This window comes from Canis lupus, chromosome 15 (assembly GCF_003254725.2).
Source record: "Canis lupus dingo isolate Sandy chromosome 15, ASM325472v2, whole genome shotgun sequence".
NCBI classification, from domain to species: Eukaryota; Metazoa; Chordata; class Mammalia; order Carnivora; family Canidae; genus Canis; species Canis lupus.
This window is the reverse complement of record NC_064257.1, coordinates 10437970-10464025: the sequence shown is the minus strand read 5'-3', so window position 1 is coordinate 10464025 and position 26056 is coordinate 10437970. Positions and strand designations below refer to the sequence as shown.

Here is a 26056-nt window from a genome sequence, read left to right as displayed (position 1 = left end):
TTGATTTTTGTTTCATGAATTAGTGACCAAGACTCTGACTCTTCATTAAATCAACTATAGAGAATACCTGCAATTCCTTTTCAAAGTGTGATGTTAACAAGCTAATCTCAGTAGTCACCAACCTATCAATAGTCAGTAAACTGTATAAATGGGTTTGGTACATCAATCCAATTAGATGTGTTGGGAACTCCATCAATGCTTTAATTGGAGACAAGTTTCTTCTTTCATTCAGGATGCATAACTTCAGGGAAATATCCTCTTCTTAAAATGAGCCACTTTTCAGTAACCCCTTATTAAGAAACATTTACAAACCTATATTTCCTAATTTTACTTTTATAAACTCTAATAATGATACTTGCTAGAATTAAATTCAACTTGAACAGAGTCACAATAATGTGCCAGAAACATTGCTTACATTCATTTATTCTCGAAAAATGATGAGTTAAAGAATGATATATCAAGCAGCACCTGGATGGCTCAGTAATTGAGCATCTGCCTTTGGCTTAGGTTGTGATCCCAGGGTCCTGGGATGGAATCCCGCATTGGGCTCCCCATAGGGAGCCCGCTTCTCCCTCTGCATATATCTCTGCCTCTCTCTCTGTCTCTCATGAATTAAAAAAAAAAAAAAAAGAGATATATCAAATAGATATCAATTATAATGATTACAATACTAGTAAAATATTTTTACAGGTAACTATCCTTTGTAAAAACAACAACAAAAAAGTTATTTTGTAAAACATTTTGGAAGAAAAAATTAATTGATTCATTCAGAACATTTACTTACATACATGAAGTTTTCAGAAAACTGTCACATATAGGCCATTTAAAGTCTCTCTCTCTCTCTCTACTACACTGCTAAAATCTCATGAATGCTTATCAATAAAAAGCCACCATGATGAAGACATACTCAGGGGCACCCAGCTGGCTCAGTCACTTAAACATCTGCCTTCAGCTCAGGTCATGACCCATAGTCCTGGGATCAAGCCCCACTCATCTGGCTCCCCCTCAGAAGGCAGACTGCTCAGAAGACAGTTTCTCCCTCGCTGGTGCTCTCTAAAGTGCTCTCTTAAATGAAGAAATAAAATCTATAGATAGATAGATAGATAGATAGATAGATAGATAGATAGATAGAAAACACACTCCTAGAACACCATTTCAAATGACATCTCTCAGCAAATTATTTAAAAGTTAAATTCTATTGTGTTTCTTTTTCCTAGTTGAAAATAAAAATACTTAGCCAAAAAACTCCCCCATTGAAAGCTGTTTGTCTCTTCCTAAAAGAGCTGCATCACTTTGTCTTATCCATTTAAAGGATTTTTTGAATGTCTACTTTACGTGTGAATTAGGTTGAAATGAGACTCTATGTTGAGGATCATACTCACTCTAACCTTTCGAACAGTGTTCAGAAGCACTACAAAGAATGTTTTGGAGTTAAGAATTCTATGACAGCCAAGTCCTGGCTCATCCATTAACTAGCCCTGTGACCTGCCCAATGCTCACATGTGCTCTTTTTTTTTTTTTTTTTAATTTATTATTTATGATAGTCACAGAGAGAGAGAGAGGCAGAGACACAGGCAGAGGGAGAAGCAGGCTCCATGCACCGGGAGCCCGACATGGGATTCGATCCCGGGTCTCCAGGATCGCGCCCTGGGCCAAAGACAGGCGCCAAACCGCTGCGCCACCCAGGGATCCCCTCACTTGTGCTCTTATTTAATCACATTACTTCTCTCCAAAGCCCTAGTAGGCCAAAATTATCAACCTGAACATTCTGGGTAAAGAAGCCAAGGCCTAGACTATTTAAGTTCTCCTTTCTGTACCTTAGTTCTTCCAATCATAAAATGGGACTGGATTAGATGATTGCTTTAGCTCCTTCCAAAGAGGATATTCTTGAGCTTTCCTCTCATTCTAAGTCAGAGCTCTTGTAGATGTGACTCTTCTTGTACTAAGGAAATATACCAAAAACAGAAATAGTAGGATACATCCCAAGAGTGAGAAACATTACAAGAAGTAAAATTGTGCAGAGATTGTTAGGTGTTGGGGAAATAGAAGTAGGATGAGAGTTATTTGGAGGCATTCTCGGAATGTCCTTCAAATAATTGAATCCCACAAATTATCTCTCTTAGTTTGGGTAATGGAGGTAGATGAGTGTCTAGGAAGGTCTCAGTACTGGGTGGGAAAGACTGGAATGAGAAAGAAAAAAGGGGGATCCCTGGGTGGCTCAGTGGTTTGACGCCTGCCTTTGGCCCAGAGTGCGATCCTGGAGTCCTGGGATCGAGTGCCGCGTCGGGCTCCTGGCATGGAGCCTGCTTCTTCCTCTGCCTGTGTCTCTGCCTCTCTCTGTCTGTCTCTCGATCATAAATAAATAAATCTTTTTTAAAAAGAGAGAGAAAGAAAAAGGTATATGATGTTTACATGAGTATCAATACACCTCTTAACTAGAACCAAGGCTAGGAGCACAGGTGGATACTTATTACCACAACTGCTGGATGGTTACAAGGAGCTAGAGACAGAAGAGGAATACTTCAATCCTTCCCTTATCATACCATGCCTAATGGGTATGGTGAAGCACATATCAAATGTGGCGTTAGAGACGTCAAGGATCCTGAGAAGAATGTTTCATCTGCTTTTCTTCAAACTTCTGCCTATGCACATAAGGAGTATACTACTTCTGCCCACGCCACTTCTTCACACAAAGGATGTCTTAGTAAGAAAATTTACAGCATTTCCCCCTAATCTAAACTTGTTTCTCCCAGAGAAAAGACAAGAGACTACTGCAATTATTCACAAGGTCACACTGTACTAGGTTACGCTTCACAGAAGGCAGAGACTAAAAACCAGCAGCTTCTCTTTCACTTTTTACAGCCTAGTGCACTGAATTCCCTCCCACTTCTTATCCTCTGTGGTAGATACATCTGAACAAAGCTTGTCATTCATTCCTACTGTGACTGGGTTGGTGATGCAAGGCCTACTGTACCAGGCCATCAGGTTCTGAAGACCCAGTCATAACTTTTTCTATAGGCTACCTGAGTATGTGGGTCCTAAGATTTAGATTTGCAGTGAAAGGTAAAAGACTCTACCCAGGATTCAAGTCTAAACCACATGTTCTATTGGATGCTTGTCTGGCCATTAAAGCAGTTTTGTTTTCTAATTTAAATACTAATTTTTATGAGTATAGTCCACTGATTAGAACCCTAGAGGAAAGGAAGAATGAGTGGCACCACAGACGCCTAAGAATCTAGAAGAATCTCTATTTTCTTGTAGTATCTGAAGCCCAAGCAGAGGAGCGACCTGCCTATCTATGGTCTTATGGTGATTCTGTGACACAGCTGGGGCTACAACTCAGACATCTTGACTCATTATTCCTTAGTTCCTTCCACAGCACCCAATGGAAAATATAATACCCTACTCCTGCTTAATTCAAGACTACCATCACCTGCTTTCCCACCAATGGTTTTTCCAAGGATTAAAAAAAAAAAAAAAGTGAGCCATATATATTAACACCAGTAGTATATTCAACTCACAAGAGTCCAAATTAGCACCCTGGACTTACCCTTGCTTATACAATAGCAATTAATTCAAAGATATAGTTAACAGCAACTTCATGACTCAGACACAAGAAGACCATATGCTTGAATGCATGACCAGAGCTCAAAAACACCTTCACAGAAGTCATTAAAATATTAACAGGAGCCATCCTCCCAGTATAAAAGGTCAAAGTTCAATAGCAAGACTCAATTACTAACTGTAAAAGGGACAACTATATAAAGGATACCTTGTTCTGTCACCTTTCCATAAAATGAAGAAAATTCATATAACTAAACTGGCAGACATTTTCATCACTTATTAGAACAAGATCAAAGCAAGCTGAAAAGACGACCTTATTACCAAGACATTCTCTAAGACCTTTTCTAGCAAGTGATCACTAGTAAGACCAAATTCAAAAATATACAACCTTCTCCAATTATATTTATTAATGACCTGAAAGCTTCACCACTATTTCCCTTACCTACAATACTTTTTCTTCTGCTCTTCACTTGAATGGCTTCTCAACCATTCACATTTCAGCTTAAACAGCACGTCTTCAGAAAGGCTCTTCCTGAGCTTACAACCTACAGTCACCACTCAATTCTTATCATGTCACTCTATTTCAGTTTTCTAGAAAGCATTTATTACCACCTTATATTTTTTCTTATTTTTTAAATAATTTGTTGCCTGTCGCCCCACCTCTACATATACTATATTGTAAACCCCATGAAAGCAGGTACTGTGTCACCTTGTTCCTCACTGTATCCCTAGTACAATCCCTAGAACAATAACTTAATTGTATCCCTAGTACAATCCCTAGAACAATAACTTAACACACTGTAAGACAGTACTCAATTGACATCTAGTAAATAAGTGAATAACTGATATCCTGCAGGAATAACATTTGGGTGGACTCTCAATTTATCTGAAAAATATTTTATGATAAATTTAACAGTTAGTAAAACAACCAACAACCAATGGAGAGACTATGGATGCGTGGAGCAAAAATCACATTCCTCAATTAGTCATGAAACTTTTCATATTCTTTACAACAAGGACTTGTTGTTAAGGGCCTTTTATGGGACTCCTGGTGGTCTCAGTGGTTGAGCGTCTGCCTTCGGTTCAGGGCGTGATCCTGGAGTCCTGGGATTGAGTCCCATATTGGGCTCCTTGCATGGAGCCTGTTTCTCCTGTCTCTGCCTCTCTCTCTCTCTGCCTCTCTCTGTGTTTCTCATGTTTAAATAAATAAAAATCTTAAAAATAAAAAAAGGCCTTGTACATACATGTTACTTCATGAGCTGAGGGGGATACTCATTAATAATGTTCTTGCTAGGGATGCCTGAGTGGCTCAGCAGTTGAGCGTCTGCCTTTGGCTAAGGGCGTGATCCTGGTCCTGGGATCGAGTCCCACACTGAGCTCCCTGCACGGAGCCTGCTTCTCCCTTTGCCTGTATCTCTGCCTCTCTCTGTGTATCTCTTATGAATAAATAAAATCTTAAAAAAAAAAAAAAAGAATGTTCTTGCTTTTCACAGCTCAAGATCTGGCTGAAGAAGATAGCCAACCAGAAATAATACTAAGGAAACTAGTCTCAGAGAGGAAAAATGTTGTCTGACACCAAACTGTAGGGCAAATACAGAATGACTAGCCTATGTGTTCTATTAAGCCAGAGTTCCTTCCATTATTCCATATTTTGATGAGAAAAACCATGAGGAACATCGGACAAAAATAAGGCTAACCTCATGCCAAGAAGTGAAGATTGTCTAGTTCATTACATTTATGAGACATTTTTAAGATCTGTTCCCCAAATATGTAATCTCTGTTCTGCATGATGCTTCATATCCCACCACTAAAACTTGACTCCTTAGCTATGGTCTTTAAGAGGCAAGTATCTTTAGGAATGTGTCATTTTACAATATTTATTCTACAAATATTTCTAAGTACCTAGTATGTTTTAAGCACTCTTTTAGCTGCCAAGGATACAGCAATGAACAACAACAACAAAAAAGTCCCTGATTTCTTGTAACTTTACACTGTGATGAGGAAGACGGACAAGAAATATGAATATGAATATACTGAATGTATATGAATGTAATGTATTGCAATGATAAAGAAAGATAAAGGAAGAAAGTAAGACAGAGGGATATTTTAGACAGGAGGATCAAGAAAAGCCTCTCTGAGGATATGATATTTGAGTAGAGGACTACTCTAGTAGAAATGACCGAGTTGATTACTGGTGGAAGATGATTCCAGGCAGGGGAATAGGCGAATGCTCTGAAGTAGAATCACACTTAGAATTTTTAAAGAAAAGTAAGTAGGCCAGTGTGGCTGGCAAGCTATGCGCCAGAAGGAGAGTAATAAGAGATGAAACGAAGAGGAAGGTCAGAATAAGATGATGCAAATTCTTTAGAGGTCAGAGTAAGGAACCTGGATTCTATTCTAAGTATGATGAAAAGCTACTTGAGGGGTTTGAGTAGGGTAGAAACACAATCAAGTCATGTTTTGCCAAAAAGAGCTATTGGTTCATTTAAATCTTAGTAACAGGGCAGCCCAGGCGACTCAGCGGTTTAGCGCTGCCTTCAGCCCAGGGTGTGATCCTGGACACGGGGGATTGAGTCCCACATCGGGCTCCCTGCATGGAGCCTGCTTCTCCCTCTGCCCGTGTCTCTGCCTCTCTCTGTGTCTCTCATGAATAAATAAATAAAATCTTAAAATCAATCAATCAATCAATCTTAGTAACACCATTTGAATTTGGAGATGCCATTTGAAGGTGGTGGATTAGAGACAGGGAAAAAAAGAGATCATTACATGGTAAAACTGAGAGGGGGCAAAGAAAAGTTTGCTTATTTTTATTATCTCTGGTTACAAGTTGAGATAATTTTTTCTTATACTATCTTTTTCTGGTTTTGGTATCAAGATTCTATGAGCACTATAACATAAGATAGACAGCAATCCCTCTGGGAAGAATGTATTTAAGATTGGACTATCCTATTTCATGAAGATTTAGTAAGACTTCATCATGGAAATTCTCTAGGGTAAGAGAGGAGGAAGGAATGATATTACTCAGCCATTAGAAACGACAAATACCCACCATTTGCTTTGACGTGGATGGAACTGGAGGGTATTATGCTGAGTGAAATAAATCAATCAGAGAAGGACAAACATTATATGGTCTCATTTATTTGGGGAATATAAAAAATAGTGAAAGGGAATAAAGGGAAAAGGAGAAAAAAAGAGTAGGAAATATCAGAAAGGGAGACAGAACATGAGAGACTCCTAACTCTGGGAAACAAACTAGGGGTGGTAGAAGAGGAGGTGGGAGGGGGGTGGGGGTGACTGGGTGATGGGCACTGAGGGGGGCTTTTGGTGGGATGAGCACTGGGTGTTATTCTATATGTTGGCAAATTGAACACCAATAAAAAAAAATTTATTTAAAAAAAGGAATGGTATATCAAATTTCTGACTGTTAATTCAGTTTCTTTAATGGTTATCATTTTTTCAGGTTATACTAATTTTAGTACTTTTTATATGGAACTCTCCATTTCATCTAAATTTCAGATTTTTATTGGCATAAAGATATATATTTTATTATTATATATATTTTTGTTTTCAAACAATGTATTAGTTTCCCTTTTGTGTAATATTAATTTAATAGTTATTTTATTAATTAAGAAATCTCTTCTGAATCTACAGCTAAGTCCCCTTATACATACTTGATATTTTTCTTATTTTTTCCTGGTTTGACTTTCCAAGCAAAGAGTTATTGCTGTTGATTACCTCTATCAATAATTTCTGCGATTTTATCTTTCTTTCCTTCTATTTCCTTCTGACTCACTCTGCTACTTCTCTAATTCCTTAAGTTGAATAACAATTCAATTGTTTTCTATCTTTTCTGTCTTCCAATTAGTGGACTTAGATTACACATTTCCTTCTAAATACCACTTTTTCAAAGTTTTAGTATCTAGCACTCTCGTTTACATTCACTTCTAAATATATCTAGTAGTTGCTATTATGATTTCGTTTTGACCCATAATTTTTATTTATTTATTTATTTTTAAAGATTTTTTTTTTTAAATTTATGATAGTCACACAGAGAGAGAGAGAGAGAGAGAGAGAGAGGCAGAGACACAGGCAGACGGAGAAGCAGGCTCCACGCAGGGAGCCCGATGTGGGATTCGATCCCGGGTCTCCAGGATCGCGCCCTGGGCCAAAGGCAGGCGCTAAACCGCTGCGCCACCCAGGGATCCCCTGACCCATAATTTTTAAATAAATTATTTGTAGTATCCAAATATATGGAGAATCTCAAAGATATCTTTTACTTACTTCACCTCTAATTTTAATGCATAATGGTCAGAGAATAAGGTCAGTACAATAGTGATTCTTTGATACTGGCTTTGAGTTCTAGTACATAGCCAATTTTCATCAGTATTCCATTTGTGTTTAACTCAAGCTATTCAAATCTTCCATAGCCTGCAAAGATATATTTCTTAATTCATTAGTTTCTGAAAGATGTTTGTATATGATTGTGGTTGATCTCGTTCTCCTTATAATTCTGTCAATTTTGCTGGTTTGTGCATACAAGTTCACAACTGTCCTATCTTCCTGATAAACTGGCCCTCATTGCTATTTGCCTTAAATTCAATTTTATGTGATAGTAATATTGCTACACATTCTTTTAACTAATATTTGGGTAGAATATCATTTTCTGACCCTTTATTTTCCCTTTTCTACGCCATTTCTTCAAAAGATGATTCTCTAGTAAACAACATACAGTGGACAATTCTTAAAATCCTATTTGAGAGCTTTTATCTTTAATAGCAGAGTTTAATATTTACTGAGATTTTAATATACTTGATTTTTTTTCTGCTATCATATTTTCTGTTCTATACTCTCCTTGTTTTCCAGAGCTTCTTTTTTCATACTATTGCTTGCTAATGTATTAACTAAGTTTTCCCATTCTCTTTTTTCTTCTAGAAGTATTCAGGTTATTTTTCTTTACCATTATTCCTTTTAGTTAAAATATTTAGTCTGTATTAGAAAAAACATAAATCTAAAAAAAGAAAAAGAAAAAACATAAATCTTAGTATAAAGTTAATCAGAATCTCTAGCATTCTTCAAGTAAGAACCTAAATGAACTCCCAATAACTACTCTTTCTCGGTCACACTACCCTGAACTTAGTTTCCTAATCTGCAAAATGTGGTTAATAATATTTATGGTTTACTGTGAGAATATAATAATATATATGAAGGACTTGGCAAAACGCTTGTCTTCATAAATGGTAATCATTTTGTCACTGTCACTGACCAGACACTTTAACTTCATATTTCTTTAACATTCTTATTCTTGTAACTATTACCTATCTTCTATTTCAGTATTATATGTAATTTTTACTTTGTTGCCAACTTTTACTGTAATAGCTCTAAAATTAGGAACCCAGAAATTTTGTCCATTTCCTTCAATCTTCTATCTTTCCTACTGTCCCTAAATCTGCTAGCTAACTTCATTTCAAATATTTAATTCCTGGACTCTACTCTGTCTCTCTCTGCTATGGACTGAACTGCATTTTCCCCTTTCCCAACCAGAATTCTTATGTTGAAGCCCTAATACTCAATATAACTATTTGGAGACAGTCTTTAAGAAGTAAGGAGGGGGCAGCCCCGGTGGCGTAGCGGTTTAGTGCCGCCTACAGCCCGGGGTGTGATCCTGGAGACTCGGGATCAAGTCCGACATCGGGCTTCCTGCAGGGAGCCTGCTTCTCCCTCTGCCTGTGTCTCTGCCTCTCTCTTCGCTCTCTCTGAATGAATAAATAAATAAATCTTTAAAAAAAAAAAAAAAAGAAGTAAGGAGCGATGCCTGGATGGCTCAGCGGTTGAGTGTCTGCCTTCAGCTCAGGTCCTGATCCCCAGATACGGGATCGAGTCCTGCATCAGGCTCCTCACGGGGAGCCTGCTGCTCCCTCTGCCCGTGTCTCTGCCTCTCTCTGTGTGTCTATCATGAATAAATAAATAAAATCTTTTAAAAAGAAGAAGAAGAAGGAGGAGGAGGAGAAGGAGGAGGAGGAGGAGGAGGAGGAGAAGAAAGATTAAATGAGATCATAAGGGTGGGGTCCTAATCCGACAGAAATGGTGTCTTTATAAGAAGAGGAAGAAAGACCAGAACTCACTTGCTCAATCGCACACACCTGCTATCTTCTTTCTCTCTATCTCAGCCATGTGAAGACACTGCAAGAAGGCAGTTGTCTGCAAGCCAGGAAAAAAGCCTTTCCAAAAACCAAACCTTGCTGGAAACTTAATCTTGAAACTTCCAGCCTCAAGAATTGTGAGAAATAAATGTCTGTGATTTAAGCCACCCAGTCTATGGTATTTTGTTACAGTAGCTCAAGCTAAGCCACTACTGTACCCTTTTTGGCCAATAGCTCTTTTTTGGTTTTACTTTTTCAAATTTTCCCTATCAGCTGTCTCTTTCTCCTAATATTTTTAATTCTCCAGTCTCTTGTCCCTACTCATTCCTCAACTTCTTCCCTTCACAGTCAACTTTTCTGAAATAACAGTAACTCCAATTCCTCATTTCTCCCATATCCCTTAACATCTACTATAATCTGGTTCTCATGCTTATCTACCAAAAATAATCTCAACAAAGTCATCAATTAATATGCCAAACTCAATGACCTTTCAAGTAATTATCATTCTGGTGGAATACACTGACTATTTTTGCACAACTGTATACTTGAGACCAAAAATATAGGCCCTAGTACAGATTTCTAAGGATTTTCTCACTTCTAGACATACGACTTTGAATTACATATGGACATACACACCAGTGAAAAGCTCCACTGGCAACTAGGTCATGTGGGTTGATAAACAGATATTTGTGTCATCTATACATATTTGTTTATGATAGACAGAGAGAGAGAGAGAGAGAGAGAGAGACAGAGACACAGGCAGAGGGAGAAGCAGGCTCCATGCCGGGAGCCCGACACGGGACTCCGATCCTGGGACTCCAGGATCCCGCCCTGGGCGAAAGGCAGGTGCCAAACCGCTGAGCCACCCAGGGATCCCCATCTATACATATTTGGAAAATGAAGTACTAAGAGTAGATATAAGGGAGAAGTTACAGTAGGAGAGACTGCTGAGAACAGGACTCAGGAACACCAACTTTTACAGCATATGAAAAAAGTAGCTTACTGAATGAATCAACCTAAGTGGTAGAGAGAACACTAAAAGTGATATCTACACAAAATTTCTATAAAGAGACAAATTAAGATAAAGCCTAATACTTTTAATGAATAGGTTATAAGCTACTTGAGGACAGAGCTTATTTGTATTCAGTATGTAATCAATAAATCTTTGATAGACTAAATCTTATAATATGAAACACGCATAATTAACATGTTTTCTCTCTTTGCTAATTTTACTATGACTTATAGTTTAAAGTTTTGCCATTGAGGTACTGTTTCACCTATTAATTAGTGAAATGTGATTTATTAAAAGGTGTTTTTAAGTGATTTTCAACTGTCCTAAAGGTTGATTAAAAAGACTGTTCTTATATTCTCAGAAAGCTTGATACTCCATTTTCTGAAAAACACACTGTAAAATAATTCTAAATGTAATTATAGACATGCATATCATAGTTTTCTGCTCTTAGTGTTTTCTTTTTTCAGAAATTGTAAATATAAAAAAAGACTCAATTATCAGGCACCCCCTAGTGGCAGTAAAATAAAGAAAAAAAATTTTTAAAGGACAGGGTTTAAAATGTAGTGTTCTCTAGATATACAATTCTCCCCAAACTTTGAGGATAAAATGGTTTGTCAGTAAACAATTTAAAAGCATGCTATTTTATATCTACATTTTACTAAATGATTAAATATACACAGAAAAAAAGTAAATCATACACTAAAATTTCATGAATATTCCTGAGAATTACAGTAAGTGAAATAATGTATATAAATGGCCTTCTTCAAAGAGTATATAACAATTACAAGATTGAAAAAAATCTTTCTGGGATCCCTGGGTGGTGCAGTGGTTTGGCGCCTGTCTTTGGCCCAGGGCGCGATCCTGGAGACCCGGGATCGAATCCCACGTCGGGCTCCCAGTGCATGGAGCCTGCTTCTCCCTCTGCCTGTGTCTCTGCCTCTCTCTCTCTCTCTGTGACTATCATAAATAAATAAAAATTTTAAAAAAATCTTTCTAAATAACTGCCTCCAAAAGAGGAGGCATCTTTAGAGTAAAGTCTTGTAAATTTCTGTTGTGAATCCAAAAGCTATACTAGATGGAGAGTCACATGCAGACTTTAGAGTCAGAAGTATTTACTATTGGCCTTGAATGATCCAAAACTCTTTTAGACACCTCAATTTCCTCATTTATAAATAGACACATCAAAATCAACCTTCATCCTTGCAGGGTTATTCTAAGAATCAAATAACAGTTGAATAAAAAGGATTACTAATGGTATTTATTAGCATAAACAAATCATTTTAATTATTGTGCTTTGTAATTTATACCACTCCTGCTACTGAATTTTTACAACCACTTTGACACTAAAAACAATGCTTCCCATTTTATAATAAATGAAACACCTAGGGTCCCTGTTAAACCGAGGGAGTAATCCAGGATTTTTCTCATTATACTTATACCTTGGCATCCTTTGTCTGGAGAGATATATTATAATCATAATACTTTACTGACTTGGTTATAATAAATTTTGTTTAGGAGTGACACTATAATACCAGTGTTGTCTAGTTCATTTAGAAAAGATAGATACTTAATAATGAAAAAAACCTAATGTTTGCCAATGCACTGGAATTGCAATGGCAGAATCCAGCAGCAGGACCTCATCGTAGTTCTGCACTGCAGCTAACAAGCAGGTTATTATCCAACTCCCCTCCATTTTCCAGGATACGTTGACTCATCTCAGAGAAAAATAAGCAATAAAACCAATTAAACATCAAACCAACCCCACCTAAATAAAATATATCATTTCTTCAAAATCCCTAAATTTGAGATGAAGAAAGGGATGGGATATGTGTATGTATGTGTGTGTGTATACATATATGTGTACACACATACGTATATATATTTCAGTAGGACATTGTTTTTAGATTCTACTATATGGTTAAGATGTTGAAAATTTATTTTCATTTGTTGAAACAAAAACTTAAAAAGCACAAGTTAAAAATAATTATAACCATTAGCATTTAAGGTTCTGCATGGATTTTGTCTCCCATGAAATCAAAATTCAGATATACATCACCAAAAAAAAAAGGGAAAATGATCCCTAGTTTTATAGAAAAATATATTAAATTGATACACTAAAAGAAAAACAACTTGGATTTTAGTTAGTTTTTAATAAAATGTGCATTAACATGATTTTTCATTAAGGGGAATTTCTACATGTCCCTTCTTCCCTTTTATGTCTTCTGTTTGGCTTTAAATTTTTGGTCTTACTGTTCCAACAAAGAGAACATAATCAATTTAACTTGGTAAAAATCCATTAAGCCAGGCTGGAAAATGGTGGCAAAGTAGAAGGACCCTAGGCTTGCCTTATCCCAGAAACACAACTAGATAATCATCAAATCATCCTAAATACCCCAGAAATTCATCTGAAAACAACTGGCAGAACAAACTGCTTTGGTACAAGCCAAATTTAATTTTTTTGCTACTATTTACCTGTAATGTCATGATCTATAATAAGAAATACACATTTGGTCTTCCCCACACAAGAGCTCCCTAAAACCCTTGGAATATTCTAAATGATAAGAGTGATTTAGGTGACAGGAGCAAGGAGCTTTTTATCTGTGACAAGCCCCTTTCAGCCACACCTGAGTTTGTTAATGAGTTCATGACTTTGAGAAAAAAACCCTCAGGATAGGGGAGGGAGGGACTGGTTGCCAGGGAAAGCAAGCAAGAGATTAGAGGGTTGGAGCTTTCAGTTACCTGCATTCTCCCTGCCTCCACATTTGTAGGGAGGGCAGAGGGGCGGGAGGTTGAGTTAATCATTAGTAGCCAATAATTTAGTTAATTGTGCCTATGTAATAAAGCCTCTATAAAAAACCCTAGCTGAAAGGTTTTGAAGAGCTTCCAAGTTGGTGAACAAGAATGCATCTATGTGCTGGGAGGGTGGCACACCCCCAAACTTTATAGGGACAGAAGTTCTGTGCTCAAGACACTTTCAGATCTTGTCCTATAGATCTGTTCATCTGGCTGCTCATTTATATTCCTTACAATATGTTTTGTAATACAATGGTTAATAGTAAGTAGAGTACTTTCCTGAGTTCTGTGAGCTCTTCTAGCAAATCATCAAACCCAAGAAGGGGTTTGTGGGAACATCCAATGTATATAGCCAGTTGTTCAGAAGCACAGGAGACAATCTACACTTGAAATGGTGTCTGATGTGGGAGCAGTCTTATGGAACTAAGCCCTGAATTTATGGGATTATATGCTATCTTCAGGTAGACAGTATCAGAATTTATTTAAATTGCAGAACATCAAGCTGGTATTGAAGAATTGCCTGATGTTGGGAAAAAGAACCCAACACATTTGGTAGTCAGAAGTGTTCTGTGAGCAGTGTAGTAGAGAAAAAAAAACAACAAAACAACAAACAGGATTTTTTCCCCCTTCTACTACATAATGATAAAGATACTTGATATGTGGTAGGAAAAGTTTGACAATTTCCCAAGTTAAGGCACACAGATCTCTCTACTACACAAAATCATCAAGTAGTATTAAAAGAGGTAAATGTGTATAAAAGCTATGAAATTCTAAAAACAACTTAAACATAGTTCTGGAATAATATTGTACTCAAAAAAATTATTACTCTATCACCAGCATCATTTACTTTAGATTAATTTGCCTCACCCAGCAATGTCATATATAATTTAATGTTAAAATCATTTAATCATTCTATAAATGTCCTGAGGTTCACTGTGAATGAAAAAAAGAACGAGATACTTTATTCCAAAAAGAGATAAAATCTTAATAAAAATGTATCAGTGCCTTTCAAGCTTTAACCTGCAGTGCCTAATGAATTTTCCTCAAACGTATGCCTTCTTTAGCCATGGGAGAAGCTTGAGTTCCATTTACTCAATCTCTTCCTTCCAACATTAATTAGTCTTTCCCCTTCAAACAAAACAGTACCATTTTTGACTATTTTTTCCATAATGGAGTTTTGCTAAAGATTTTCTTTGTAAAAAAAATTCCACCACTGAAATCAAACTATCCAAACCAAATAATCTGAAATTTTATATAGTTAATAGTTGTTGGTAAATTAAAGCTTCAAGATTTTTATTTGATCTCATTTTGGTATTTACATACAGCTTAAAGCAACTTAACAATCAAGCTTTTCATTTCAGATTCCCAGGAAAAAGTAAACACCTTACCCAGCATGACTAGATGATGAAGGTGGTGGCAAGTCTGGTGTAAGGACATAAAGACTGTTGTTTTTTGGCAAATGTAGCGATTTTAAGACCGTCTGAAAAAGAAAAATTAAAAACAAAAAAATGACTGCTGATTGTACATTATTCATTTTTTCCCTAAAGTTCTTAAGTTTTTTCAATATTGTAGTTCACTTTTTGAAAACTTTGACAATTTCCTAAGCAGAATATTGCAGAACTAATGAAAGCAAGTAACTTATTTCTCCTATATATATATCATAAATAAGCATAAATATGAACATTAAAAATAAAACATATTCTTTAGCTCATGATGAGAGATAAATAGATAACACAGTTAAGAATCACTAATTTCTTCATTGAAGAAGTATATCCTTGAAACTAATATGCACTTTGTGCCAGGATCATTAGAGCAAAAAATAGCAATGTAGGTTTTTTTTTTTTTTTTTTTTTTGCAATGTAGGTTTTCAGAGATCATAAGACCTAGAAAAGATCATAGTGAGTACCTCAACCCAATGACTTTATACATGAGGAGATGAAGCCTGAAAAGGAAAGTAACTTGGATGAGGTCTCTAGTAAGTATTACCTAGGTCACTCAACTTTTACTCCAAAGAAAACTCTTATTCCAGAGAATTTTTTTTTTGTTAAAATGATTCATCCAGGGTGAATAAACTACCCTTGGGGTATATCAAAACTACATCTTGAAAATCATACAAAAATTCAGTAAATTTTGTGGCTGTAAAATTCCTGCATACCTTTCAAACTTCTAACTCGATGGTAAATACTAACATAGTTCAAACCTTTTTTTTAAGCTGGGGTGGAGCCCAAAAATGGGGCCCAAACTCATGACCCTGAGATCAAGACCTGAGCTAAGATCAAGAACTAAACAATATCTGACTGTACCACCCAGGCGCCCCTCAAACTTTTTTTGACAGAAAAATGCATTAAGAAACACATTTTACATCTTTATATCATAATCCAGGACATACATATTTATTCAATAGATATTTACTGACCCACCTACTCTGTGCCAGGACTACTCCACACACTGTGGATATAGTGGTGAACAGAATAGTTTAAATCTCCTAATCTTATATAGAGCTTTATTTTATTAGGATTAATAAAGTTATCTAAATAGCTGAATATTAAAAAGTGATGATTTTTTGGACTAAAGATAGATCAGGGAAGGAGGGGTGATAAATATGGAGGTGGGAAGTTATGTCATTTTAAACTTGGTGATCAGGGGAGAGCTCACTTGAAGAATGTGACATTTGAGTAAAGACTTTTAAAGGGTGATGAAACAAATCATGAGACTATACAGATAAAGAATATTTCAGGCAAAGGAAACACAACCAGCACAAAATGTGCTTAAAGAACAACAAGAAGTCCATTGTCACTGAAGTCAAATGAGCACTGGCAGAGATAGGTCAGAGAGAGAACATTCATGGTAGGGACAAGAAATGTGTTGAGCTACAAGCTCTGACTTTTACTCTGAATGAAATGAGAAATTATTAGAGTAACATGATTAGATTCACATTTAAAAAGAATCACTTTGTCAGCTATGTTGAAAACAGATGGAAAGGGACTGGCAGAGGAGGGCAGAAGCACAGAGAAGGCTAATGGAATATACTAAGATAAGGGTGATAATGGCTTATGTCTGTGTGATGCAAAATAAAAGTGATGCAGTAAAAGTGATGCAAATAGCTGGATTCTAGATATATTTTGAAGACAATGCCAAAAGAATTTCTTGACACACTGGATATAGGTTATGAGAGAAAGGAGTTGGTAATGGTCCTAAAGATTTTAGACTGAACAACTGGAAGGATTAAGTTACTATCAATTAAAATGGGAAAGACAGGATAAGGACTTCCATTTCAGGCAGGTAATACACATTTTGAAATGTGTATTAGGCATTTAAGTGGAGAAAATAAGCAGCTGGATATATCAATCTGGAATTCAGGGAACAAGTCCAGGGTGGAGATATAAAGATATAAAATTGTGCATATAGGTACACTTAAAAGTCATTACGCTGGATAAGATCACCACTGAATTTAGTAATGTGGTCACTTCACTGGTGACTTTGACAAGAACACTAGCAGTTCTCTGTTTAGACAGGACTCAGGAGACATGGGGAGAAATGGATTAGAGATAAGAAATATAAACAACTCTTTAGGGAAAGTTTTGTTATGAAGAGGACTAGAGGAATGGAGTGACTGCTGGAAGGGGAAGCAGGATCAAGAGAAAAATGGAAGAAATAACATCATATTTGTTGTTACACTCTAGAGGTAATAATCTATTAAAGGAAAATATTGATGATACAGGAAACACAGGGAAGAATTAAGAGTAAAGTTCTTGAGTAGGCCAGAGGAGATAAAGAATATAATCCAAAGCAAACATGGAGGGTTGGTCTTTGAAAAGAGACTGGATAGGCCATTTAGAGTAACAAAAGAAGAGTATGTATATAAAATGCAGTTAAATAAACAGAGACCAAGGTGGGAGCTTATAGAAATTTTCCTGTATTGCCTTTATTTTGTTAGTGAAACAAAACAGGAAGTCAAGTTATCAGCTGAGAGTGACAATGAGGGAGAGGTGCTTTAAAGGTTTGAAGAGACGATAAGTGTAACATAACCATTTAGGAGTGTGGATAAACCAGGTAAATACAGTGATTGCCTAGCAACATTAAAGGACTCTCTAAAGATCATAATTATGAATTTAAAGATACACCAACACCATAATTTTATATTTCTACAGCCATATTTAGCTGTAAGGCACAGAACAGGTGGAGTTGGATTTATCAAAAAAAAGGATTTTTTTTTTTGTCATTCAGGATCCATAAAGCAAGAGTTGAGACTATGCACAAGAAAGTGAGTATAATGATTAACTGTGGGATTTAATCCACTGTAAGGAATAGAGGACATGAAGGAGGTAGTGGCATGAACAGATGGCAGAAACAATGGATTGGGAAGATTGGAGGCCTAGATATGTGGAGGCCGAGAAAAATCAAGGCCATTCCACCTCAAGTTTAGCATTAGCACAAGTACAGCCATCTTAGGTCCCTGTGAATAAGAGCTGAACTTTATAGGAAAAACTGCAGAATGTCCTCAATGTCCTTGCAGGGAATCCCACATCAGAAAGACAACAGAATCCACACCCGTGATAGAAAGTCCCATATTAGAATGAGAACAGAGCTCAATGCCCTTGAAAGCCCCATATCAAAATGTAAACAGAACTTGAGAAATTCCTCCATCCCTTCTGAAAATCCCCTAGACCAGCCTATAAAAAACCCAGCTGTAACCCACTTCAGGGTCCAAGTTCCTGCTCCGCTGTGTCACTTCACTTCGGGGTCCAAGTCCCTGCTCCGCTGTGTCCGGTATACTTGGACCCAAGCTCGAGCTTGCAAATAAACCCTTGTGCACTTGCATTGGTGTCGGCTCCTTGGTGGTTTCTTGGATTCGCAATCTTGGGCACAACAGATAGTGTTGAAGGATTGGTGAAGTCAAGATGCCAAAGAAAATGAGCTAGAAAGATAAGAAATGGTAAACAAGAAACGGAAGCCTGAAATTAAGATTTGAGAATTATAATTAAATGATAGAACCATGGGAAGATATAGCTGATACAGAGTGAAGAAAAAGATTTCTGTAGGAAAGAAATTCAAGAAACTAAGCCAAGGTATTAGAAGTACCACTTACAAAGATTTTAAACTAAGAATTAAGACCGCAATTATAGACCAGGACTTAAAAATCATCAGGAAATGAGGGAAGATGACCTCAATAAGTAGGTGATGACCTTTTGACATGAAATTCAAAGCTACAGATCTTTAGAGAGGAAGAAGGACTGATAAAGGTCTGGAAGTGGAAGAGATGTACAATAAGGATACATATTTTAACAGATAGTCCAGTGGTATGATAGCTGCTAAAGAAAAGCAATTAACACAGAGAAGCCTATAGAGAAACAACGTCCTCCAGAAGACAGGTTTTAATCAAAGGAAGATGGTGAAGCGAGCATGCAGGGAAGAGGCTGACAACAGAAGGAATTTGGCTAGTGATAAAATTAGCTCCACAGAAGTAGCGAACAGATTTCAGGTATTGTAGATGAAAAAGGATAGAGACAGAGATGGCCTGTGCAGAAACTATGGAAATTCGAGTGAGGGTGATATGAGAAACTTCAACTCCTTGCAGTGACTGGTATAAACAGTGGGCAAAGATGTAATCAAATCAGTCCTGGTTTAATCAAATAATAATGTCAAGGCTGATAGTGTTGGAATGCAAGGTGTAGTAAATATCTAGGAATCTCTGTTAACCCCGCAGATGGAAGTAGAGACAGGGGCTGATCTCACCCAAGCACAGAGTATGAGGAACTCATTCTTGATCCCCCCACAAGAAGGTCCATCTTACTAGGTACACAGTCTTACTTCAAGGACATTGGGACTTAGTATGACCCATATTAGCTATATGTTAAATAAAATACTTAACCTTATTACTTGCAATATACTCTGACATCTTCTATTTCTTCTTTTTTCTTAATGCTGGCTACAACCCACTCAGTTCACTACACAACTTATTAATGGTTTGTAATTCATGATCTACAAAAATACTGTAGTGGGCTTTACTCATAACTTCACCTTTAAGTTCCGAATCTTTTTTTTTTTAAGTCCCGAATCTTTATGTCAATGTGTATAAGCCTTTTTGAAACTGATCTGTGTTACCTCTACAGAGTTAAGAGTTAACATGCAAACAAAACACACACACATATATATACATAGAAAAATTATTTTTACCTTTCTATTTTTCATTATTTTACTTGGTGGATTACTGATAAATGTTTACTCTTACCACTTGGCCAAATCACTACTGTTCTTTTGCCATGCCACCACCCAAAGATTTTCCACTAAATCTCCCCCAAATCACATACAGTGTGACTTTCTTTAAGTCATTCATTCATTCATTCTACAAACATTTACTCCAATTCATGGAGATTGCTGGGATGGGAACCTAATTTTACACAGAAGCCTGTTAGAAAAAGTAATGTTTAAACTGAAATTTGAAGGATGAAATAGAGCCATCCATGTGAAGAACTGGAGGTAAATCGTTCCAAGCAGTTGAAGGTACAGGTAGACTTGGGTCTATTAGAAAAATTAAAAAGGGGTTTCTATGGTTGCATCATGGAGAGTGAGGGTAAGAAAGGCTGAAGATGAGGTTGTAGAGGTGAACAGTGGATAAATAATAAAATGCTTTTTGAATGATGGTGAGTAGCTTGAATTTTATTCAAAGTGCAACAAAACACAGGAGAGTGATATAATTCAATTTATGTGCTTTTTTAAAAGACCATTCTGGCTGCTTGTGGAGAATGTAAGGATGAACCCAAGAAAGGAAGCTGGAAAACAATGATGAAGCTGTTACACTGGTATGGACAAAAGATGCTAATGGCCTTGATTAGGCAGCACAATAAAAATACTGAAAAGTGGCTATAGTTGAGATATATTTGGAGATAGAAGCTATAGGACTTACCAAAGGATTAGGTGTTGTTTGAAATGGGAAAAGACGGGATGCCCGTATTTTTGGATTCAGCAGTGGCTATACAGTGCTACTGTTTATTGGGAAGAAACTGGTAGAGAAATGGCATGGGAAGGAAAACCAAGAGGTCCATTTTAAACATGCTAACTTAAAGATGTCATAAGGCATACAAGTACAAAAGTGAATTACCAATTTGGATACATGAAGTATACAGAGTATACAGAGTATACACAGAAGTATAACCTGGAAATACAAATTTTGGAGCAATCAGAAAATTAATGGCATTGGAATAGCAGAAATCACCTTAGGAAAAGAGTACACAGAAATAAGTGACTGAAAATATTGTTGGTAACAAAAGACTATGTTTAAATATTAGAACAGATAGCTTTAAGAACATTTTCAAAATAATTGCCCTTTTTTTCACAAACTATTGAAAATGCCATGTGCGACTGATTCATATCCACTGGTTTCTCAATAAATGAACAAATAAATGATATATTTCTGCCAAGGTTGTTGATTACTCAGGTAGCATTTCTTTTTATTTTTTAATCTATGTTTCAATTACAACAGCCATGTAGCCCCATGGGTCAGCAAACTATGCCTATGGGACAAATCTAGCCCATTGCCTATTTTTATATGGCCTTATGAATTAAGGATGATTTTTACATCTTTAAATGGTGGGGGAAAAAAATCAAAAGAAGAGTATTTCACAATACGTGAAATTCTATAAAATTCAAATTTCTGTGTCTATCAATAAAGATGTATTGGAACACAGTCAAGGCTCACTCTTTCACATATGGCTATGGGTCCTTTCACGCTACCACAGCAGAACTGAGTAACTACAATGGAGACTATATTTTGCACACCTAAAATATTTACAACCTGGTTCTATATAGAAAAAGTCTTCTGACCTCTAGAATAGTACATCACTAACTTGTAGCTTAATTTATAAATCTCTTGCAAACATGAAATTCATTTAAATATCTTATTGAAATACTCCAAACATCTCCACAAACCAAATGAACTCACATATAAATATTTATAAGCACAATATCTACCAGAAGTAATTGACAAAGAACTGAACCAAAAGTTGAAGATTCTAAATTTATGCCTAGATATTTAAATATCAAGTTAATAACCATATAAAGATTGTGTAAGTATCTGATAACTATTTGCATTTCAAACACATAAAACTTTAGAGTTCTTTCATTTCTTTCCATCCTTCCCCTCTCTCTCTGTCAAGACAAAGAAAGAGCATGTGAAATATTTAATACCTGAGGCTGCTACTGGGTCCTCGAGAATAGCAGCTACTGCTTTATAATTGTAACACTTTATGAAAATTCTGAAGTACAATTCATTCTGTGCCCTTGCCACTACCAGTAAACAAAGATTCTACCATTAAATTTTCCAAGTTAAAAAGAATGTCTTATTATTATCTTTTTTCCATAATCAATATCTGCCATACATACACATTGTGGATGACTCCTTTCAGGCCAGTAAGTAATTGTTCAGTAAATTACTATTCTAGGGCACTTACTGACATCCTATGATGTTTGATAAAAAAAGTAAAAGTTCTCAAAAGAGTGCCAAACTAACTCCTATATAACAGAAATAGGAAAAACATGGCATATAGTGTTTTCATTTATATACCTAGCTAATTCAAAACTATTGCTGGTTTACCACGAAAATGTTTTAACTTGAAGAACAGTTTGTTGATTCTTTAAACTAAGTTACTATTACCAAAATCCACTTGTCATATGCAACAAAACTAATAAAAACCAATTTTTATATATTGTTTATTCAACTGCATGACCTAATTTTCTTTTATTTCTAGGCAATTAAGAAACTCACACTGTCTTCCACATCTCCGGTCTTCCAGCCTTTCAACAGCATTTTAGACACAGGAATCTGAAGTTCATTTTCTAGAATCTGTTTAATCTCTCCTGTATAAATACGAAAAGACAATGTTACTAATAAAATAACACAATCAACATTTGTCCATATCCATGGCTACCACTAATATTAGGCATATGGTACACAGTCAATGACATATGTCTGATGAATAAATAAGAAAATTTTCCATAGTCCAAACTTCAAATCTTGAACTAAATGTTGCCCCTTTGAAGGACTCCAGTTTTAAGATTAATTATGAAAAAGACTCTACAATTAATTAACTAGTTAATTGCATAGCTTTTTAAAAGAAACAGATACCAGGGAATGGGGGTTTGAATATAAACAAATATTTTAAATCAATCAACTGACGATACGACTATATGCTCAGCATATGGTAGGAATAGCAGGTAAAGTATAAAACTTGAACTGGTATAGTATAAGCAAAGCAGATTGTGGAATGAAAATTTGGGTTGAAGTCTTATTTTAAAGAAATTAAATATCTATTCTTAGTTTTTGTATCATAAAGTGGATAATAATATTGCCTTTCTTAACTATTTCCAGGGTCTAAGGATAAAAGGAAATAATATCCGTGAAAGCAGCTGAAAAAATAAAGCCAACGTATATAATCTAGAAGACAATCTAAATTTTGTTAAAAAGACAAGCAACCGAATTTCAGAAAAGAAAAAAAAATTGTGTTGGATAAATAAAGCTTTAAGAAAAGAGATAAGACTTAAACCCAGCCAAACCAAAAGTTATTCTATTCAGTGAAGACAAAAGACTTAAAGGTAAAAGGCAAAAATGAACATGATGCTAACGAAAAACAGTGAGGAATCAAAATCTTCCCAGTACTCCACAAATTATTTTTCATAAATCAAGTCTACTTACAAATCAATCAGCTGGGCGCCTGGGCAGCTCATTGGTTAAGTGTCTGCCTTTGGCTCAGGTCATGATCCCAAGGTCTTGGGATAGAGCCCTGCATCAGGCTCCCTGTTCAGTGGGGAGTCTGCTCCTCCCTTTCCTGCTTCCCCTACTTGTCCTCTCTCTCTGTCAAATAAAATCTTTTTAAAAATATATAAGTAAATTAATTAATTAATTTCTGGAACTACAGTATATTAGATCAGATGAATCAGAATGTATAAGTATTGCACATATCTACTTTTATTAGGTTGTTGCTAGTCTATATTCTTTTTTAAGATTTTGTTTATTTTTAGAGAGAGCATGTGCAGAAAGAAGGGGAGAGGGAGATGGAGAGAATCTCAAGCAGACTCATGCCAAGCGCGACATGGGGCCCAATCTCACAACCCTGAGATCATGACCTGAGTCGAAATTAAGAGTTGGACACTTAACCAACAGAGCCACTGAGGCGCCCCTTGTCTACACTTTTAGATTAACATATAATTCAACCCCATTTTACAATAAGTGGTTGAATACTGATAAAACTGATTATATTATATACTAAAAGAGGAAAAATAACCCCACATTGACAAAGGAAAAGAAGGGGGGAAAAACTTATGCTACCCAAGTACTATGGAAACACAGTTGCCAAAGTAGGTACCGCCACAAACACTTCACTGCCTTAGTGACACAGTCTTACCTCCCCAAAGAAAATTCTTATCTGAGCACTTCTGAAAGTGATTAATAGATTTTACAAGCACAAATTTTTATCAACCTTGACCTTCAAAAATGTCACTGCTGACAAAGTAATGTTCTGTTTGTGGAAATGGTAGAATAATAAGCCATATTTTTATATCAAATACATACAAATATTGCCTTTTCGTTTATGGCTAAGGTTGGTATTTCTAGAACTGTACTTGTCTAGAACTAAGCTTATGCTCTTGAGAGTCTGCCCAGTGTTTTCCTCTTAGAATCTGATCTTCACTTGACACCTTCTACTTAGATTCTTGGAGACACTCTTAGCATTCATAACCTAAAAGAAGTTTCTTAAAGAAATACAAAAAGAGATTTTAAGTTGAAGTTGCAGTTACTCTTTGCAGCAAGCTTCGGTAACATATAAAACAGTCTAATTCTACAGGTAGAGAGGAATAGAAAACAAAACCAGAATCTTGATAGCAACCTGAGTTCCTCATATTTTAAAAATTTATTTTCTGTTGGTTTCAATTTCTTCTTCTGTAAAGTGGGGATAGTATTAGTGCCAACACTTCATTGAGTTGCTACATTGAATCACATAAGGCATGGTAAATATTCTATATTAATATGTGTCTAATACACAAGGGACTCAAAAATGTTGGTTATTTTGATTTGTGTTAACTAAGGTAATACACACATAAATGTCTAGCACAGAATGTAACCAGTATAGATTCTAAAAACAGTAGTTATTGTTTCAGGAATATCCAAAATAATCTAGGTCAGTGAAGTACTAGAATGCAGCAAGTTTTAGAGCCAGTATTTGTATATGGGTCTGCATGACACCAAAAATCTTAGCCCAAGATAACACAAGCATGCTAGTATGTTACTTGGGAAAATGTGAAGATATGCAGATGTCATCAAGAACAGTCCACTGAATGTGCAAACCATTTATCTGATAAGGAGTTAATATCCAAAATATATAAAGAACTCACAACACAATAGCAAAACACACACACACACACACACAATCCAATTAAAAATAGGCAGGGGTGCCTGGGTGGTTCAGTTGTTTTAAGCATCTGGCTCTTGATTTCACCTGAGGTTATGATCTCAGGGTCCTGGGACTGAGCCCCATGTTGGGCTCTGAACTCAGCAGGAATCTGTTTAAGGATTCTTTCCTTCTTTCTCTGTCCCTTCCCTTATTCTCTCTCATTCTCTAAAATAAATAAGTAAATCTTTAAAAAAAAGGGGGGGGGGCAAAGGACTTGAATAGATATTTTTCCAAAGAAGATATACAAATGGCCAACAGATAAATGAAAAGGTACTCGGCATCACTATTAGGGAAATACAAGTCAAAACCACAATGAGATATCACCTTGTGCCTATTAGAATGGCTACTACTAATATGTTGAGAGATAACAAATGCTGGCAAAGATGTGAAGAAAAGGGAACCCTTGTGCACTGCTGGTAGAATTGTAAGTTAGTACAACCACTAGGGAAAACAGAATGGAGGGTCCTCAAAAAATTAAAAACAGAACTACCATATGATCCAGCAATATATCCAAGGAAACAAAAACACTATGTCAAAGAGATATCTGTGCTCTCATGTTCATAGCAGCATTATTTACAACAGCCGAAATATGGAAGTAACTTAAATGTCCATTGATGGCTGAATGAATGAAAAAGTTGTAATATATGTATACACTTCAATTTTATTCGGACATAAAAAAAGGAAATCTTGCCATTTTTTTGACAACATGAACAAACCTTGAGGGTATTATGCTAAGTGAAAAAAGTCAGAAAAGTATTTATACTTGTATAAATAAATATAATACAATAATATATATTATATAATTTATATAAACATTATATTTTATCTCACTTTTATGTAGATCTAAAAAAAAAGCACACAGAAAGAGCTCAGACTTTTTAGTAAACACAAGTGGGGAGTTGGGAATTGGATGAAGGTGCTCAAAACTTCCAGTTATAATATAAATAAGTACTGGGGGGACGCCTGAGTGGCTCAGCAGTAGGGCATCTGTCTTCGGCTGAGAGGGTGATCCTGGGGTCCCAGGATGGAGTCCCACATCAGGCTCCAAGTGAAGCCTGCCTCTCCCTCTGCCTATGTCTCTGCCTCTCTATCTCTCTGTGTCT

The 26056-nt window shown here is 36.2% G+C and overlaps 1 protein-coding gene across 5 annotated transcripts in view; it reads right to left on the bottom strand.

The window, feature by feature from the left end:
- Positions 1 to 26056, bottom strand: part of FAF1 (Fas associated factor 1) — a 460703-nt gene that overhangs the window by 243313 nt on the left and 191334 nt on the right. For all 5 annotated transcript variants that reach the window (XM_025420121.3, XM_025420122.3, XM_049094402.1 and 2 more), the window contains 2 exons: positions 22274 to 22365; positions 14898 to 14989 (listed from right to left, as the gene is read on the bottom strand). In XM_025420121.3, the coding sequence (XP_025275906.1) occupies positions 14898 to 14989; positions 22274 to 22365 (184 nt within the window). The remainder of the gene's footprint in view (positions 1 to 14897; positions 14990 to 22273; positions 22366 to 26056) is intronic.